Source organism: Neophocaena asiaeorientalis, unplaced genomic scaffold (assembly GCF_003031525.2).
Source record: "Neophocaena asiaeorientalis asiaeorientalis breed wild unplaced genomic scaffold, Neophocaena_asiaeorientalis_V1.1 scaffold198, whole genome shotgun sequence".
NCBI classification, from domain to species: Eukaryota; Metazoa; Chordata; class Mammalia; order Artiodactyla; family Phocoenidae; genus Neophocaena; species Neophocaena asiaeorientalis.
Window position 1 is genome coordinate 2,534,281 of NW_020175221.1, and position 19,769 is coordinate 2,554,049.

Genomic DNA, 19,769 nt, shown 5'->3' on the forward strand with positions numbered 1-19,769 from the left:
GTATAAATGTGAAAGATAAAATGATACAGCTTAAAAATGAAAAAAGAAAATGTGTTTGTGGCTTATGACAGTTAAAGACACAAAAACTACAAACCAAAAAGGCAGAGATAGATAAATTGAGCTACATTAGAATTAGGAATCTCTAGTCATCGAAAAACACTATTACAAAAGTGTAAAGGTAAGCCATGGAATGGCATGATATATCTGACATATGCATATGTTTGAAAAAGGACTGATGTACAGATTATATAGTCAACAAAAATTAAAACAGTCCTATAGAAAAATAGGCAAAACACTTGAATAGGCACTTCAAGAAAGAGGATATCCAAATAGCCAATAAATAAAAGTGTTCAACTTTATTAATTGTGCACCTGGATGTGTTATTTAAATACATAATGAGATACCTCTCTGTACCCTCCAGAATGGCCAAACTTAAAAAGAGGTTGATGATAACATCATCAACCTCTCTGTACCCTCCAGAATGGCCAAACTTAAAAGAGGTTGATGATAACATCATCACACATTACATATGTTGCTGATGAGATCACAAATTGGTACAGATATTTGGTATTGACTGAAGCCAAATATGTGCATATCCTCTGACCCAGCAGTTACACTTTTGGGTATATAAATGCATGCATATGTGTACTAAAGGATATTTGTAAGAATGTTCATAGCAGCACTGTTGATGATAACCAAAAACTGGAAACAACTCAAATGTCCATTAGCAGCCAAATGAAATCTGGCAAATTTTACATCAGAGTACTCTCCTACAATGACAAGGGAACACTTCTGTATTAACAAAATGTATGAATCTTATATAATATTAGATAAAATAACCAAAAACTAGAGTGCCTAATATATAATTCCCCTTATAGGAGGTTCAAAAATAGACAAAACTAATCTAATGATGATAGAGGCCTGTATGATGGTTATCTTTCTTGGTGAGATTTGTAAGGGGGGGTTCTAAGGAGTCTTCTGGGGTATTTGTAATGTTTGTAATGTTCTATTTTTCAATAAAGGTGGCCATTACTTTGTGAAAATTCACTTTGTGAAAATTAATTGAGCTGTACACTTATGATTTTTGTGTACTTTTCTGTATGTTACACTTCATTTAAAAGTATGGCTTTTAATTAAAATTTTTTTATTTAATTAATTAAAAATTAATAAGCCATACATTTACATTTTCTTTCCTTAACATTGACTTCTATTAAAACTCTGACATCTTGGATTTAAATTTTCTTTAAACATAAATGTTTTGCTAACTTAAAACAGTATTCCATGAGTTCATAATTCTGTTTGAAATAAAGGTATGACAGTATTTTATTTATTTTATTTACTTATTTATTTATTTATTTTTGCGGTACACGGGCCTCTCACTGTTGTGGCCTCTCCCGTTGTGGAGCACAGGCTCCAGACGCTCAGGCTCAGCGGCCATGGCTCACGGGCCCAGCTGCTCCACGATATGTGGGATCCTCCCGGACTGGGGCACGAACTCGTGTCCCCTGCATCGGCAGGCAGACTCTCAACCACTGTGCCACCAGGGAAGCCTTGACAGTATTTTATTAATAATAAATTTGAAAGCATTCAGTAAGAAACAATTGTGCCTCTGCTATGTATAAAGAAAAATAAAGAAGGCAAGATACTGTCCTTTTCTCCATCCTCCACTCCCATCATTAGTTTTTCCTATTAATGTATATATTAGGTACTTTTCATACCTTCATCTCAGTTTTCCATGAGCATGTTTTAATAGCTTGAGCATATGATGTGGCTTAGAGGAATGTCTTCTCTAGAGTCTTCTTTATTTAACTTTAAGGTGTAGAGCCAAGTGGAGATAATCCAGGAATTGAGCTATACCTAGGTGGAATTTGGGAGTGTGGTCTAAACTGAAAATATAGATTTGTGAGTCACTAGGATATAGGTGGCAGTTAAAGAGAGGGGTCTAAACCTTGAGGAAGATTATAAGGACAGGAGAAGGAACAACAAAGCCTGCAGAAGACAATGAAAAGGCCTAGCCAGAGAGAATAAGAGGGAAATCAGGAGTATGTGATATAATGGAAGCCAGTGGAAGAGATTGTCTTAACGAAGGTAGAATAGTCAGCTGTGTTGAATGCTACTGACAGATTAGGTAAGATAAAGACTACATTTGGTGATAGAAGGTTATCAGTGGTATTGGCAGGGTGGTGAGAGCGGGAGTAGTGGAGATAAAAAATAAGTTTGCAGTGAGTTGAGAAATACATAAGAGATAAGAAATTAGAGACAGCCAAAATTTGGATTTAAAGGGGGAGGAAGAAGATTAGGAGGAATTTGGGTGAAAAGGATTTTGTTTTTTTGTCTTGGGGAGGGGAGTGCTGTTACAATGAAAGAGACTTGAACATGTTTTAGTGCTGATGGGAACGAGCCAGTAGGGAGAGAGCAGTTATACATACTCGGGAGATAGAGGCAATAATGTATAGGGTGAGATTTCTGACAGCGCTGAAAGTGATCTGAACATAGGTGGGGAAATTAAATAAGAGGAAGGATCATTTTTTTCATGATAACAGGAATGAAGAAGGAAAAAAGATAAGCGGAAGCAAATGTGTTTATAAGTTTGTTGTTAAGACAATAAGGAAATTCTCATTGAATGGCTCCTATTTTCTCTTTGGAATGAAAGATCAGATCACCTGTAGTGATGAAGTGGCGATTTTTGTGGAGAGTGGCGAAGGTTTGAAGTAGCTGCAAATATTGTAGACAATGCTATTGAAATTGTAGGACCGGCAGTCAGTACTAAAGCCCAGTTGAGATGAATGATCTTTTATAGTGATACTAGTCTTCTCTATTATAAGATTTTCTTCACCTGGATAGGGCAGAGGTCAACTAACTGCGGCCCATAGGCCAAGTCTAGGCTCTGGGCCAAGGCTTCTCATGGACTCTTTTTGTAAAAAAAAAAAAAAAGTGTTACTATAACACAGACATGCTCATTTATTGTCTATGGCCACTTTGACACTACAGTGACAGAAATGAGTAGTTGGTTCTCAAAGCCTGCAATCTGACCCTTTACAGAAGAAGTTTGCTGACCTCTTGTGTAGTTAAACCTGGATATAGGTACACGGAAGGCAGACGTTTGGAGTCAGGTTGAGGTCTTGACAAATGCAATGATAACATCAAAGATATTGGCAGTTGAAGCATTGAAACTTGGAATCCAAGCTGAAGAAGGAAAAGAAGTGAAGAAAGGAACTGATAGGACTTCTGGGCTTTATTGGGGTGTCTTGTAGGTAGCTGGGCGGGGGGGACCTGGAATTATATAAAATTTGGTCATATATAACTGAAATAGGTGATTTCAAAGGAGAAGCAGTTCTAGGTGATGAGAATGTTCTGGGTGTGGTAGCTGAGGTTGTATGGCACTGAGAGGCAGAGTACCGGCTAGATCACCTGTGTAGATGCTGAAGTCCCTCGGAATGGAGCGGAAGGGAAGATGGTGAACCAAGTGGTTGTCTTATCTTGATCTCTGAGATTTATTAAAGAAAAATAAATAAATTGCTAACAGTCAATTAAAAAATTGCTAACTGTGAAAATAAGTAAATAGAAAATTTGTTGCTTTTGTGATTGTAATTAGAACTTACACTTATTTTAAATGTCTTTTGATTATCAGATTGCAGATGTATTTAATTTTGAAGAAACAGTTTATAGTCATCATATGTCTCCAGTTGCCACCAAGCACTGTTTGGTAGCAGGTTTGTACATACGTTGTTTTTTAACATATTGAAAACTTTCTCCCTTTTAATATCTAGTTAGTTTTGATATAAACATTTTAACCCTGATGAAGATCACAATTCTTTTGAAAAAAAGTGTGTATTACTCTTTGTATTCAGTTTAACGGATATTGTACAAGTTGGGCTTGCACATTTCTGTTCCCTTAAGAGTTACTTTTTTTTTATTTTTAACATCTTTATTGGAGTATAATTGCTTTACAATGGTGTGTTAGTTTCTGCTTTATAACAAAGTGAATCAGCTATACATATATCCCAATATCCCCTCCCTCTTGCGTCTCCCTCCCACCCTCCCTATCCCACCTCTCTAGGTGGTCACAAAGCACGGAGCTGATCTCCCTGTGCTATGTGGCTGCTTCCCACTAGCTATCTGTTTTACATTTGGTAGTGTATATAAGTCCATGCCACTCTCTCACTTCGTCCCAGCTTACCCTTCCCATCCCCATGTCCTCAAGTCCATTCTCTACATCTGTGTCTTTATTCCTGTCCTCCCCTTACGTTCTTCAGAACCTTTTTTTTCTTTTTTTTAGATTACATATATATGTGTTAACATACGGTATTTGTTTCTCTCTTTCTGACTTACTTCACTCTGTATGACAGACTCTAGGTCCATCCACCTCACTACAAATAACTCAATTTCGTTTCTTTTTATGGCTGAGTGATATTCCATTGTATATATGTGCCACATCTTCTTTATCCATTCATCTGTCAATGGACACTTAGGTTGCTTCCATGTCCTGACTATTGTAAATAGAGCTGCAATGAACATTGTGGTACATGAAAGAGTTACTTTTAAATCACCAAAGTTTCAAAGATTTTACGTGAACAAAATTCGGCAGCTTTTTCATTTTGACACAGTAAAACAAGGAAATGATTTCCTTTTCTCTAGAATGTGTGATTCAAATTAAACATCCATTTTTATGAAAGCACCTGCAACAAAAATTTTCATGTGTGAAGAAGAAAAAATGTTTTTCTGGTATCAGGTATCAGGTCCCTGTGATATTATTTCTGTGGCACTTCATGAATCTCTTCACCTCCAGACATCAGTCAGCTGCTTCATCTTTAAAGAGTTTGGGCACTAACTTGTCTTTGAGGTCCACTCAGTCTGTGTCCAGAGTTTCTGTGAATCTGTTACTAGTGATTAGAAGTATATCATTACCATGGAAAAGCTAAGCTATTAAAATAAAATGAATTTTTCTAGTTATAAACATTAATAACTATTTAAAGTATATTATTAGCATACATTTTTATATTTCTGCATGGATACAGTGAGTATGTCATCACTCATAGGGTAGTTTCTTGTTTCCTTTTGGTGATAATTTATAGTAAAATTATCTTAAACTATTTTTTTTGTTTTGTTTTTACAGTTGGTACTAGAGGGCCCAAAGTACAACTTTGTGACTTAAAGTCTGGATCTTGTTCCCACATTCTACAGGGTATTTGAAACAACAACTACTCTGAGTAAACCATTCAACAAAGTGAAACATTATTAACAATGTATTCTTTATAAGTGACATGACTGATGTATTTTGTGCTAGTTGTTAGAAGTCAGCAGGGAATTAAAGATCCTTTTGTGCATTATTGTTATAAAACTAAACTATTGAGGAGACATTTTTATGTACAGTAGCCAAGGGGAAGCTCAAAGAATATAGAAAGTCTAACTCAAAAACCGTGTGTTATTTCTACATTGAAAAAAATGAACTACTTATGAAACTTACATCAGTACATTTGTCTCCATGAGCATTTTTTAATATTGTTCTGGCTGAGTAAACATTCTTAATATTTAGGTGCTTCTTTTCTCAATAAAAATATTTTAGAAAAAGGTATTGAAATAATACTTCGGTAAAGTTTTACTAGCTTAAATTATTTTTGCTACTTTTTTATTAGTATTAGATCATCTAATTCTAAACAGTGAAAAAATAGGATGTAATTCAGATATACTATTTTTATTCATCTCTGAGAAACACATAATAAATATATCAGGAAAACTTGGTGAGATGGATAACATTTGTTTTACATTATCATGAATTTCTATGAATATAAGCTAGGTAGATGAAAATATATGATTTGAATAGGTAGAAGTGAATTAAAATGCTGAAATCACTTATCCTATGAACTTATCACTTGTGCTTTCTAGATAAAAATTTTTATATAAATGCCTTTTACAATCATGATTTAAAATAATTTTTTTCTGTTATAACTTTCTGAAAACTTAGAGAACATTTTTATTCTTTAGAATGTTTATCTTATATGGTGGTTTGTTGCAGGGATTTTGTTGTAGAGATAAGTAAGTAAGCTTGAGCTATATCACTTATTAATGGATAGACTTGCTAGGCTAACACCTGTATTTAAAAAGACAGACTCACTTGCTCTGAATGTTTTTTGCAAAGCAAACCCAGACCTTTTATAATAAAATAGCATTGTGAGAAATGCCCCATAGACTTCACATTAATATTTAAATATAGATTATTATAAATGTGAAAAAAATCATGATTGTATCAATTTATTTTTAAGATTTAGTTTATGCTTTCTTCATAATCTGACAAAATTAATTGTACTGTATCTTTTGATTTTTTTCAAATATTTTGCAAGTCATTTTATACAGTTGTTTTGCAGGTCACAGACAAGAAATATTGGCAGTTTCCTGGTCACCGCGTTATGAGTATATCTTGGCAACTGCAAGGTAAAATGCAAATTACTTGGTTTTGAAGTTAATAATTGATGATAAGCATTTTGGAAAGACTGTTTTTATGTTAGACGCATATTTAGTTGCTAAGTAGGTCCTGGAAAATAAGATAATTGAGTTACAGATTTTAATTCATATCACCCAAAGAAATCTTCCTTTGCATCATAATCTTAATCCTGACTATCTATCTTGAAGGTGCTCACTTTGTAAAACAGAGCAAACAACAGAATCTATGTAGCAATGCAAATCTACTCGTACTACCCATGAAACAACTGTGTTGTGTCATTTTTGCTTACAAAAGTGTAACCCTGTCAATTTAAGAATAGTAGCATTTTAATTCATTTTCTTTAACCCAAAATTATTTTGAATCTGATTCAGCACATTCATCCACTCATTGATTCAGTTTACTAACATTTAATGACTCCTATCATGTGCCAAGCATTGTGCTAGGGACACAGAGGTAACACAGGCGTAGTCCTTTCAAGAAGGTAATAGTCTAATGAGGGGGTATAGTCAGAAAAATCAGTGATTTCAGAACATCCTGAAAAATGCTTTAATAGAGATATGTCTCTGGTAGGTATAATATGGGAAAAAAGAACAAGAGCACTTAACTCTTTTTCTTTTCTTTTTTTTTTTTTAATTGGGGTATAATTGTTTTACAGTGTTGTGTTAAAAGCACTTAACTCTTGAGGATCAAGGGGGTTGGGGGTTTTGTTTGCTGAAAGGAAGAGTCTTACATATTTAAATGCTGACGGAAAAGTATCGCTGCAGAGAAATTAGTGAAGATAAGAAATGAAGGAGTGACTTCCCCAGTGGTGCAATGGTTAAGAATCTGCCTGCCAATGCAGGGGACACAGGTTTGAGCCCTGGTCTGGGAAGATCCCACATGCTGCAGAGCAACTAAGCCCATGCTCCACAGCTACTGAGCCTGCACTCTAGAGCCCATGAGCCACAATTCCTGAAGCCCGCACGCCACAACTACTGAAACCCACGCACGCTAGGGCCCATGTGCCGCAACTGCTGAGTCTGCGTGCTGCAACTACTGAAGCCCGTGTGCCTAGAGCCTGTGCTCCACAGCAAGAGAAGCCACCACAATGAGAAGCCCATGCACCATAACGAAGAGTAGACCCTGCTCGCCGCATCTAGAGAAGGCCCACGTGCAGCAGAAAGGAACCTACGCAGTCATAAATAAATAAATAAACAAATTAATTAATTATTTTTTTAAAAGGAAGAAATGGAGGGAATAATTGGTATATCAGGACCTTGACTAGACAAGAGAGGGTAATATCAAGGGTCCCAATAGAAGGGGACACTGATTTGACACATGAAGGGCATCATGAAACTAAATGGAAGGAGGAAAAAGGCATGAATACAATTAAATTTGTAACTTTGGCAGAGAAGCTCAAGAAATGTGAACCCAGTGGCCTCTGTTGTTTTTTAGTGAGTATAACTTGATGTCATCTATTGAAAATACTGGAATGGGATGCAATTTTCAGGGAAGGTAGTTAAAGATTTGGAATAACAGTTTTAATGAATGGAAGAGGGAGCTGATTAAGGGCACATAGGATTGCTGGTCAGTATTTTGTGCTCTATCGAAGGTGTAGCCCACAGCTGTACTAAGCCACAGAAATCAAAACATTGAATGACACAGACTTAACAATTGTCTAAAAATCGTTCAAGTCACAGGTATAAGGAAGGAAATAAAATCACCAAAAGGCTTATAGGAAGGATCAAGGACCTAATGAGATAGAAGCATGAGTGTTGATCAGAAAATTTAAAAACTGAAGGGACAGGAAGTAGCAATCAAATTTTGATATAGACATTTTAATAAAACTTTTTGCAGAAGAATTATTACAAAAACTACTTTTATTAGTCTTATAAAGAAATGTTTCAATATTCGTAAAGCAGCCAGCCCTTCCTCTCTGTCACAGTTTATTCCTCAAAGAAGCTTCTGTTAATAGTTTGCAGAATGTGATATTGAAATTTATGATTTCTGAAGTAGAACAAAGTCTAGAATGTAACCATAAGAAGGCTGGCCAAAGAGGTGTGAAGGTGAGGAGCTAGGCACTACTTGTGGGTCCATGCTCGACTGGATTTACATTGTTTGTTTCTAATTTGGTTTTCCTCAAATCAGGAGGGAAACTGAGGCTTTCAATTCTCAGAGTACCCCAGGAATTTGAATCAGTACCAGAATGGACCTAGTAGTCAATGTTAGGAGTTAGTTATGTGCATATCTAATCTGTTTCAGAAGAGACTTAAGTCCTCAGACTCCTCCCATTGCAGACCTATTCCCCAGCTGGAATGAAAGAAAACCAAATTGACAATGGGAAATGCTAACTTTTTGCTGACTATTCTAATTGGCTACGTTTGATGGTGATCTGTGAAAATAACCAAAGTTATGGGAACAGATAAACCCTGTATAGACATTTTTTTAAAAGGTTTATAAATGAGACATAAGCTTATAAAATGCAGCATAATACTCTTTCTAATTAAAATGACCTGGATAAACCCAACAGGTTAGAATATTATTGAGGGCTTTGTGAGGATATGATAGCATCAGTTGAACTGATTTATATTTTCTTTAGTAGTAGTTTAGAAGCTGAAATTGATATATGATCATGGTTTTACCTTTTTTCGTTTCACTTGAAATAAAATGAAAATAAGTGTCGAATTTCTAGGAGACATTAAATTTATTTCTTGTATATCTGGCAGATTGATTTGAGTACAGGAAACCAAATAAAAATATTTTGTCCTTATGATTCACCTTATTCTTAATTTTTTTCATAAAAAAAGAAAAACCATATTCCTACCAAATGGATTCTTCAGCAAAGTGAAATTAGTTCACTGCTTGATTATCTAGGCAACATTTGAATAACAAACAGTAGAACAGATATAGTAACAAATTTGCCAAGGAACAAAGCTCTAAGCCTGTCTAGTCTTTGGAGAGGAGGATGCTCATGTCATTAAAAACAACAGAAGAAACAGCAGAATTCCATCCTTGTGATTTACTTTTTTTTTTTTTTCTATTTTTTCACTTCTTTGTGCTACTATTGACTATTGAATACTTGCTGGAAAGGCAAAAGTACAACCATCCAAATGTACAAATCCATTTGTGCTAATATGCTGAGACCTCTGTATGCCATAATACTGGAAAGGCGGGTGAGGAGTACAGTTATTATCCCAGCTATACACGTTAATGTAACATTTATGTCTTCTCAGTGCTGACAGTAAAGCAAAATTATGGGATGTGAGGAGAGCGTCCGGATGTTTGATTACTCTTGATCAGCATAATGGGGAAAAGTCACAAGCAGTTGAATCAGGTAATGAAAAACACATTAATATAGAAATATGGCATTGATAGTATTTTTATATTGAAATTTTTGAATTGAAACCAAATAATAAATGTATGTTGACAAATTGTAGATTTTATGTTTTTTTAAAAAAGGCATTCACAGCAAATCAGTTTCTAAATTTACATCAACTAAATTATGGTTGTCTTTTTTTTTTTTTTTTCTAAGGATTCCAGTGAGCTTTTTTTTCTTTTTAAAAATTTTTTTAAAATTTTTAACATCTTTATTGGAGTATAATTGCTTTACAATGGTGTGTTAGTTTCTTCTTTATAACAAAGTGAATCAGCTATACATACATCCCCATATCTCCTCCCTCTTGCGTCTCCCTCTCACCCTCCCTACTCCACCCCTCTAGGTGGTCACAAAACACCGAGCTGATCTCCCTGTGCTATGCGGCTGCTTCCCACTAGCTATCTATTTTACATTTGGTAGTATATATAAGTTATGGTTGTCTTTCTTTAAGATACAAGTAAGGGGACTTCCCTGGTGGTCCAGTGGGTAAGAGTCTGTGCTCACAATGCAGGGGGCCCAGGTTTGATCCCTGGTCAGGGAACTAGATCCTGCATGCTGTGTGGCGTGGCCTTTAAAAAAAAAAAAAAGAAAGAAACTAAAAGATACAAGTAAGTATGGCATTTCTTCTGCCCCTGAATTTTTGAATGTAGAAACTTTTCTGGATTAACTTGTTATTTTATTTTTTCCTCACATGAGGCCAACTAATACAAATTCAGTGCCATTTAGGAAGTTACAGTAAATTAAAGAAATGGTAATCTTTTGTGTCCATTTTGTCACAAAATTTGCAAGTTGTGTTTAATTTGAGTCCACTGCAATCCAGGTGACAAAGTACCTCGATTGCATTTTTATAATAGAATTTAATTTCTGTGTAGGTTAAAATTCTGATTCAGAATTAAATTTGGACCAGAAATACATTAGGTTGAACTATATAAAACCTATGATTGTTTTAATAATCTTTTAAATTAAATTAATCAGGTTATTGAGAATTATGCTTTCTCAAACCTGTTCATTTTAAAAGTAATATAAATTTTGACTGAGACTATAACACTTCTTTAAGTGGCAAATACTAGTATTATTGCTTTTTTTCTTTTTTTTAGTATTATTGATTTTTAATAGTCCATGGAATGATTTTTAGATTGCAAATGGAAATAATATATAAGAAGTTTAATTTTCAATTTAAAATTTTAGTGGTAAGTTTATGCAGTTAATTGAGTTTGATAGCACAGCTTACTCTCTGAAGAAAAATTATATTTGGCAGGATTTTCTCCCTTTGCTTTTCCTATTTTCCTCTGCTTTTATGGTTCTAATTTATATAGCTTATGTTCAAGTAATCCAAAGGGATGATTAGTTTTAAATATAATCAACTTATATTTAGATAATTCAGATAGTTTTCCTTTAATATGTTTAAATAACTATATCATCAAGCATTAAGTGTGTGTTGAATTTATAAGAACAGATAAACTGAATTGTGTTTTTCATTGCAGCAAACACTGCTCATAATGGGAAAGTTAATGGCTTATGTTTTACAAGTGATGGGCTTCACCTCCTCACTGTTGGTACAGATAATCGAATGAGGCTCTGGAATAGTTCCAATGGAGAAAACACACTAGTAAGACATTTTAAGTACCTTGAATGTTTTGGATCTACATTAAAGAAATGAATCTGTGACTTAACACTTGGTGTTTTTCTGTAGATTTGACTTTGTTTCTTGCCTCTAAGTCACAGCTTTCTTTATATAATATTTTTCCATTATGTGAACTAGTAACTCTCAACTCAGGACAACCCACCCCACCTCACCCCACCACATTCTCCCCACTTAGTGTAGAATCATTGCTCTACTGAGCCACTGTGTATAATGGGAGCGTGCCATCTCTCTCAAGTATATTGTAGAAGAATAAAAGATTGAGAACAACTGATATAAATTAAAGCTATAAAGTTAGTCAAATTTTATACTATATCTGACTTTTAAACAAAATCCAAAATGAGGGACTTCCCTGGTGGCGCAGTGGTTAAGAATCCACCTGCCAATGCAGGGGACACAGGTTCGATCCCTGGTCCAGGAAGACCCCACATGCCTCAGAGTAACTAAGCCCGTGCACCACAACTACTGAGCCTGCACTCTTGAACCCGCGCACCACAGCTACTGAGCCTGCGTGCTGCAACTACTGAAGCCCCTGTGCCTAGAGCCCATGCTCCGCAACAAGAGAAGCCACTGCAGTGAGAAGCCCGCGCACCACAATGAAGAGTAGCCCCCACTCAGTGCAACTAAGAAAGCCCCACGCAGCAATGAAGACCAAATGCAGCCATCCATAAATAAATAAATAAATAAAAATCCAAAATGAATATTATAGTATGAAAACATATGGTAATTGGAATAGATGTGTTCTAAAAGTGCTAGATTCTTTTTTTTTAATAGAAGTATAGTTGATTTACAGTATTGTGTTACTTTCAGGTGTACAGCAAAGTGATTCAGTTATACATATGTATATGTATATATCTTTTTTTTTTGATTCTCTTTATAGGTTATTACAAGATACTGAATATTGTTTCCTGGCTATACAGTAAATCCTGTTTATATATTTTATATATGGTAATGTGTATCTGTTAATACCATACAACTAATTTATCCCCTCACCTTCCCCTTAGGTAACCATGGGTTTGTTTTCTATGTCTGTGAGTCTGTTTCTGTTTTGTAAATAAGTTCATTTGTACTAGTTTTTAGATTCTGCCTATAAATGATATCATATAATATTTGTCTTTCTCTGACTCATTTCACTTAGTATGATAATCTCTAGGTCCATCCATGTTGCTGCAAATGGCATTATTTCATTCTTTTTTATGGCTGAGTAATATTCCATTGTATATATATACTACATCTTCTTTATCCATTCATCTGTCGATGGACATTTAGGTTGCTTCTGTGTCTTGGCTATTGTAAATAGTGCCACCATGAACATTGGGTTGCATGTTTCTTTTCTTTTTTTAAGTCTTTTTTATTTTTTTTTAATTTTTATTTATTTTATCTTTGGCTGAGTTGGCCCTTCATTGCTGCGTGGTCTTTCTCTAGTTGCAGCGAGCCGGGGCTACTCTTCGTTGCAGTGTGTGTGCTTCATATTGCAGTGGCTTCTCTTGTTGTGGAGCATGGGCTCTAGGCACACAGGCTTCAGTAGTTGCAGCATGCAGGCTCAGTAGTTGTGGCTCACAGGCTCTAGAGCGCAGGCTCCGTAGATGTGGCGCACAGGCTTAGTTGCTCCACAGCATGTAGGATCTTCCTGGCCAGAGCTCAAACCCATGTCCCCTGCATTAGCAGGCGGATTCTTAACCACTGCGCCACCAGGGAAGCCTGCATGTATCTTTTCTAATTAGAGTTTTCATCTTTTCCCATTATATGCCCAGGAGTGGGATTGCTGGATCACATGGTAACTCTTATTTTCAGTTTTTTAAGGAACCTCCATACTGTTTTCCATAGTGGCTGCACCAATTTACATTTCCACCAACAGTGTGGAAGAGTTCCCTTTTCTCCACACCCTCTCCATACAAGTGCTAGATTCTTATGTGGTAATTAATTTTTAGTCTTTTTAAAAATTTATGTTATAGTCCTTACCAGATGTACCTCTGGTTTAGTCACTTTCAGAATAAGCTACCAAAAGTTTATAATTTGGCAATAATACTAATAGTTAATATTTATTGAGAGCTTATGTGCCAGTTACTACGCTAATAAAAATTAACATTTAATATATGTGCCAGAGTATACATGGTGTTGTTTAATCACCACATCAACACTATGAAGGGTGTTACTCTTATAACACCCATTTTACACATGAGGAAAATAAGACATAAAATTAGGTAACTTGCCTGAATTTACATAGCTAGAAAGCAACAGAGTTTGACTCTAGATTCTACTCTTGCCATAATGCTGATTATACCCAGACCCCTTAAAGCATTTATTAACTACCTTAAGGTTCATATTAATATTAATCATATTCCTTTCTTTAATCATCCTTTCTAGCTAATTCTCTCTTAGATATTCTAGGTATCACTTTTATTATTAAAAACTAACTTTAAGGTCAGAATTGTTTGTGCCAGATTACTTTAGGGTTTGCTAATCCCTCTTATTCTTTATGAAATGCTTCTCCATCGTGTCTCTGGCTAAAAACTCAGACATTGCAAATTTTAATTTAGAATCTCCCACTCATTATATTGTGCCATGTCCCTAATCAGGTCACACCTTCCTTTTTCTCATTTTATTCATTTGTTTAATAAGAATTTATTGAGTACTTCCTATTTTCCAGGCAGTATTATACAGGAATAGACAAAACATAGAAAAGTTTTATCCTTGTGGAGCTTACGTTCCAGGGAGAGAAAGAAAGACATTCATCAATCAATGAATGGATAGATGGATGAATGGGTAAAATATATATTTGGTGCAGTAAGTACTATAAAGAAAAGAAAAGCAAGGAAGGGAGCATAGAAAATATTAAGAAGCTGGAGTTTATGTTTTACCTAGGGCAGTCAGGCTAGGTCTGACTCAGAAGACGACATTTGGCCTTAAGGAAATGAAGGAGTGAGCCGTCCAACATCTGGGAGGGAGAGCATTCCAGGAAGAGGAAGGAAGAAAGTACAAAGACCCTGAGGCAGGATCATGCTTGGGATACCCAAGGAGCATGTATGTGGCTCTTGTGTTAGACTAGAGTAAGCAAAGGGGAGAGTAATAGGAGATAAGCAACAGAAGGAACAGGACACCAGAGCTTACAGGCTTGTAGCCCTTGGTAAGGGCTTCGGCTTTTTCTATGCGTGAGATAGAAAGCCACTCAAGGCTTTTGAGTGGAGAAGTGACAGGGTCATTTTGGAAAAGTAGGTTACATGTGCATCAAAGGTGAATGTGATAGAAATAAATGGTATTGAGTACATACATAAATTGTTAATGTGATTTTATTCCATTTTTCTCTCCATCTTGAAGGTGGTGATACTCATACTCTATGGATTTTTGCTAGTAAGCCCATATTTTGAATAGTGTGTTTAGAATGGATAATACATTTTAAAAAGGACTTGATCAAAGGAAAAGTCATTCATGCAAAAATACTAAAGTGGCCCAGAAACTCACCTACAAAGAACACTTAAAGGAATTGGGACATTGATCCCAGAAAAAGTAACTCTCAGGGGAAGCACACTGTATTCAAACACTTAAAGTGCTGTCAGACAGAATAGTAAGCAAATTTCAGCCCTGCCATATAGTAATTTGGGTAGTAGGCAATTTATTTAAGGTGAGATCATGAAGGACTATGGTCAGAGTTTCAGTGTCTCCATCTTGTAAATCAGGATTATTATGTACCTAAACAGTAATTGTAAGGGCAAAATGGAAGTATGTTAAGAGTAGTACTGTACCTGCTAAATAATAGGCATATCATAAATGATAACTTTTTATTGTATGGTGTTGCCTTATTGGTAGTACCCTTATAATTTAAGAAAAATGTATAAGTACATGCTTCCAATATATGTATAATTATTTATAAATTATATACACGTACTGTTGTGAGTCTATATATTTTATTAAAGCTTAATTTCTTATTTTTTAGTTAAAAATGAAATAGAAATTCTCATATTTTCGGCTCATACCTTAATGGATCATCTTACAGACTCTTTGAGGTGTCAACTGCACTCTGGAAACCATTCCCTTAGAGTACAGAAAACTCTACCTACAGGGAAAATTCACAGAGAGACAGCTTTTGGCACAGCAACAAAATTTTAAAATAGCTATTCTGGTGTTTACTGTTTTAGTTATTGGTGTTATCATTCACCCAGTCACCAATGGCTAGAAAGTGGGCGTCTATCCTTTATTCTTCCCTTCCCTTATCCCAGCTATTAAATCATTTACAAGTCCTCTTAATTGTTTCTTCATAATTTATTTCTTAGCTCTCTTCCCTTCCAGCCTCACTTTGGGCCCTCATGGTCTCTCTTTAATTACTCTAACGTCCGTCTAACTTTTCCCAAACTCATCTCCCAGTGAAAGTGTTTCCTCAGTAAACTTTCAGGTTATGAAAACTGAATATTTTTGCCTGTTGTGCACAAGGTCTTCATAAGCTGTCCCTTCTAACTCACTAGCTTTATATCTTGCCACTTCCCCATTTTTTCCCGTGTCCTTAGCCATACTGAGCTACTTAAAGGTCTTTAAATATATGCTCTCTCACTCTTCCATTCTTTGCATCGACTGCTGCCTTTGCTTTGGAATACCGTCTCCTCCTTCCTGTCCTAGCTGCTTCTCAGCTTTCAAGATTCATTTCAGGCACAATCTCTTTTTAACTCCTCTAGTCTAGCTTACCTGCTTCCAGAGTACCCAGTGCTCACTTGTATTACAGTAGACTGTGATCATCACTTAGTGGAATTAAAGAAAAATAATTTACCACAGTGTGGCACAGTGCTTTTTGGTTAGTATAGTCTAGATTTCAGTTTCTGATTCTGTCACTTACTAGCCAAGAGACCTTGATCGAAATACTTAACCTTTCTAAGTGTTTTCTTTTTGTTTAATAATGCTACCTATCTCATAGTATTGTTTTACATATTATATGCAATAATGCATGTAAAATATTTAACACATTGTCTGATACTTACAGCAAATGTTAACACTTAGTAAACATTACCTGTCATTATTATTAATTATGCTGATAGTTGTTTGACAGTGAAATGGGCTGCCTTATGATGGAATCTTGGCATCACTGTAGGTATTTATTCAGTGACTAGATGTATATATTTCCTGGGACAATAAAAGGGATTCATAAGATAGGGAACTGTGTTTGCCATCATCCTATCCCACATCTATGAAATTTTCCTCCCCTATCAGAATCTTTTCAAAGACTGTACATACCACCTTTAAGACATCATAACCAAAAGTAGCCTGTTCTTCTTCAATACTTTCATAATATATAGCATGATATTTGTCACATACTGCTTTTTATGGTAAGTGTTTATAGTCATAAAACGGGGAGCTTAATCACCTAGCACAGTGTGTGACACTAAGCACTTAGTAATTGGTAGATCTCTCCTTTCCTTCACCTGTTACTAGAACTTCATTCCATAGGCATTGAAAATATATTGATAGTTTTGAGCCCACAGGTGATTTGGTCACAGCAGTGATTTACCAAGATTAATAGGACAATAAGTTGCAAGATGGATTGCAGGGGGAACGCCTAAGGACAAAGACAAAAGTTAATTAGCTGGTTCAGTATTTATACCTCATTGAACATTTTCCAGTTCACATTTGGGAAGGAATGTGGTATAGTGGAAAGAAAGTAGGTTTTGTAGGTAGGTGTTCTGATGTGTGAAAAAGACCATCACATTCTAGCAGTTCATAATTTTTCCAGGAGGAACAGAGAATTGCTAGTTGAGATTTGTGTTTTTTCTCCACCCCACCTCCCCACCCCACAGTGTTATTCTACAAATTGTTGTGCATGGAGGATCAAAAGACACAAATGAGGGAATGTTATTCTTTTAAATATATAGGAATTAATAAATCTAAGGACTCACTGAATACTTCTATATCCTAAGTGTTTTCTTATGCATTATTTCATTTTTTAAAAAATATTTATTTGGTTGCACTGGGTCTTAGTTGCAGCAGGCGGACTCCTTAGTTGTGGCGTGCAAACTCTTAGTTGCGGCATGCCTGTGGGATCTAGTTCCCTGACCAGGGATTGAACCCGGGCCCCCTGCATTGAGAGTGTGGAGTCTTAACCACTGCGCCACCAGGCAAGTCCCTGCATTATTTCATTTTATTTTTCACAATAACTCTGGTAAATGATGTTATTTCCTTTTAACAGATTAGAAGAATGAAACTCAGAGGTTAAATCATTCATTACTCATAAGAGGCAAAAAAAAAAAGGGGGTGGAGTGGGTTTCAAAAACCAAAGTCTACTGATTATAAGTTTAATGTTTTAACATTTCGCTGTACCGCTGCTGCATTGAGATAGTTGAACACACATGCTCATTTCTGTCACATGTTGACCTCGAGGGTGGGTAAGCCGAATGTAGTATCCACAATTATCAGCATATATCCATTTGAGCCTCGGTGTTTGTTTATACACAGAAACACACACACACACACACACACACATACTCCCACCCAACCTTTAGAAAAAGAAGAAGGCAAATCACTCACTGTCTGTTTAAACTCCATTATTAGCCATAGTGAAGGGAGATATTGGTGATCTGCTTGCTCATGATTCCTAAATGATTAGATACTGGTTTTACACTTACCCTAAGCTTCTTATCTAAATTATCACCAGGAAGTAAACCTTTATCCCCAAGCTTCTCAGATTTTGATGGACCTACAGAACATCTAGGGATCTTGTTAAAATGAAGATTCTAGTTCAGTAGATTGCGATGGGGCCTAGAATTTGTTTCTAACTGCTTGGGTGATGCTGATGTTGTTGGTCTTGCATCTTTGACTTACAGGTGTAGAATTTTTGGTTTTGTCCCAAATATATAATTATTTATAAGAAGCTGCAATTGTAGTATACACAGTATTTTTGTTCTTTGCTTTTTTATACTTAGCTTTTATCCCTATTTTCTGCATAATTTTCATATTTATGATTTTTTTAATTTCTATATAAACTGTAGAGTTAATATAACACTATTAGGAATTTACATCTATTCTCAGTTACTTTGCCATTCTAGATAGTGTGGAATTGAATTCCTCTCGGCATGTACCTTTTTGCTGTTTAATTATTTCCCTAAGATAAATTCCCAGTAGTAGTTACTAGGTCAAGGAATAATGTCTTTGTTGTTTAAAGGGTACAGAGTTTCAGTTTTGCAAGATGGAAAATGGATAGTGGTGACGGTTGCACAACAATGTGAATATACTTAATGTCACTGAACTGTACACTTAAATTGTGGTTAAGATGGCACGTTTTATGTTATGTGTATTTTATCATAATTTAAAATGTTATAAATAAAAAGAAAGTTATCCTCCCTCCAAAAATATATATATATTATATATGTATGTGTGTATATATTTAATTTTTTTTTCTGGAGGGAGTATATACATATACGTGTGTGTGTGTGTGTGTGTGTGTGTGTATATATATATATATACATAAAGTATACTTTTATATTTTATTGCATAATAAACCATTTGGTCTTTTAGAAAGAATGATCAAATTGTGGTGCCACCTACACGTTTACCTCACTTGTACTGGTATTGAATGTCTCAATGGTTTATTAAAATTTTTGCTACATGGTCTAAAATGATTCTTCAAGGTTGCCTTAATTTGCATTTTTATTTCTATCACAGTTGAAATGTGAACATTTGTTTTTGTGGGTCTTTTTACTATTTGTGCTTCCCTCGTATATGAAATGTACATTTATGTCATTGGCTTATTCCTATTAGGACATTGATCTTTTTTTTTTTAGACTTACTAGAGTCATTTCTATAGTAGAATATTTTAAGTAAATATTTTTTCCTATCTTTGTTGTCTTTTTAATTCAGATTTAAGTAACTTTATACTTTTACATCCTACAGGTGAACTATGGAAAAGTATGTAATGACAGTAGAAAAGGATTGAAATTCACTGTCTCCTGTGGCTGCAGTTCAGAATTTGTTTTTGTACCATATGGTAGCACCATTGCTGTTTATACAGTTTACTCAGGAGAACAGATAACTATGCTTAAGGGACATTATAAAAGTGTTGACTGCTGTGTATTTCAGTCTAATTTCCAGGTAAGAATGATATTTAGGGGAATTTAGAATGTTCAGGTAGCTAGCTTGCCAGAGTAGTTGTATATAAAAGAGTAAATTGCAATTTCATGCTAAGGAATTATACTTTTTATCCACATCTGAGCTAGAGTTTATTAAATAGAGGATAGATTTTTTTTAGGTGGCATAGGAAGTCTCTGTGAATCAATATAATACTGTGCAACTTGGATAAATTCTTTCTTTTGTATATGGGCTCCATTTATTTGGCAGTTGAAAATCTCTGGCAA

The 19,769-nt window shown here is 35.2% G+C and overlaps 1 protein-coding gene across 3 annotated transcripts in view; it reads left to right on the forward strand.

The window, feature by feature from the left end:
- The window catches only part of ERCC8 (ERCC excision repair 8, CSA ubiquitin ligase complex subunit), a 58,383-nt gene that overhangs the window by 29,311 nt on the left and 9,303 nt on the right, over positions 1-19,769 (forward strand). For all 3 annotated transcript variants that reach the window (XM_024765401.1, XM_024765402.1, XM_024765403.1), the window contains 6 exons: positions 3,632-3,713; positions 5,117-5,185; positions 6,366-6,432; positions 9,655-9,755; positions 11,282-11,406; positions 19,309-19,506. In XM_024765401.1, the coding sequence (XP_024621169.1) occupies positions 3,632-3,713; positions 5,117-5,185; positions 6,366-6,432; positions 9,655-9,755; positions 11,282-11,406; positions 19,309-19,506 (642 nt within the window). The remainder of the gene's footprint in view (positions 1-3,631; positions 3,714-5,116; positions 5,186-6,365; positions 6,433-9,654; positions 9,756-11,281; positions 11,407-19,308; positions 19,507-19,769) is intronic.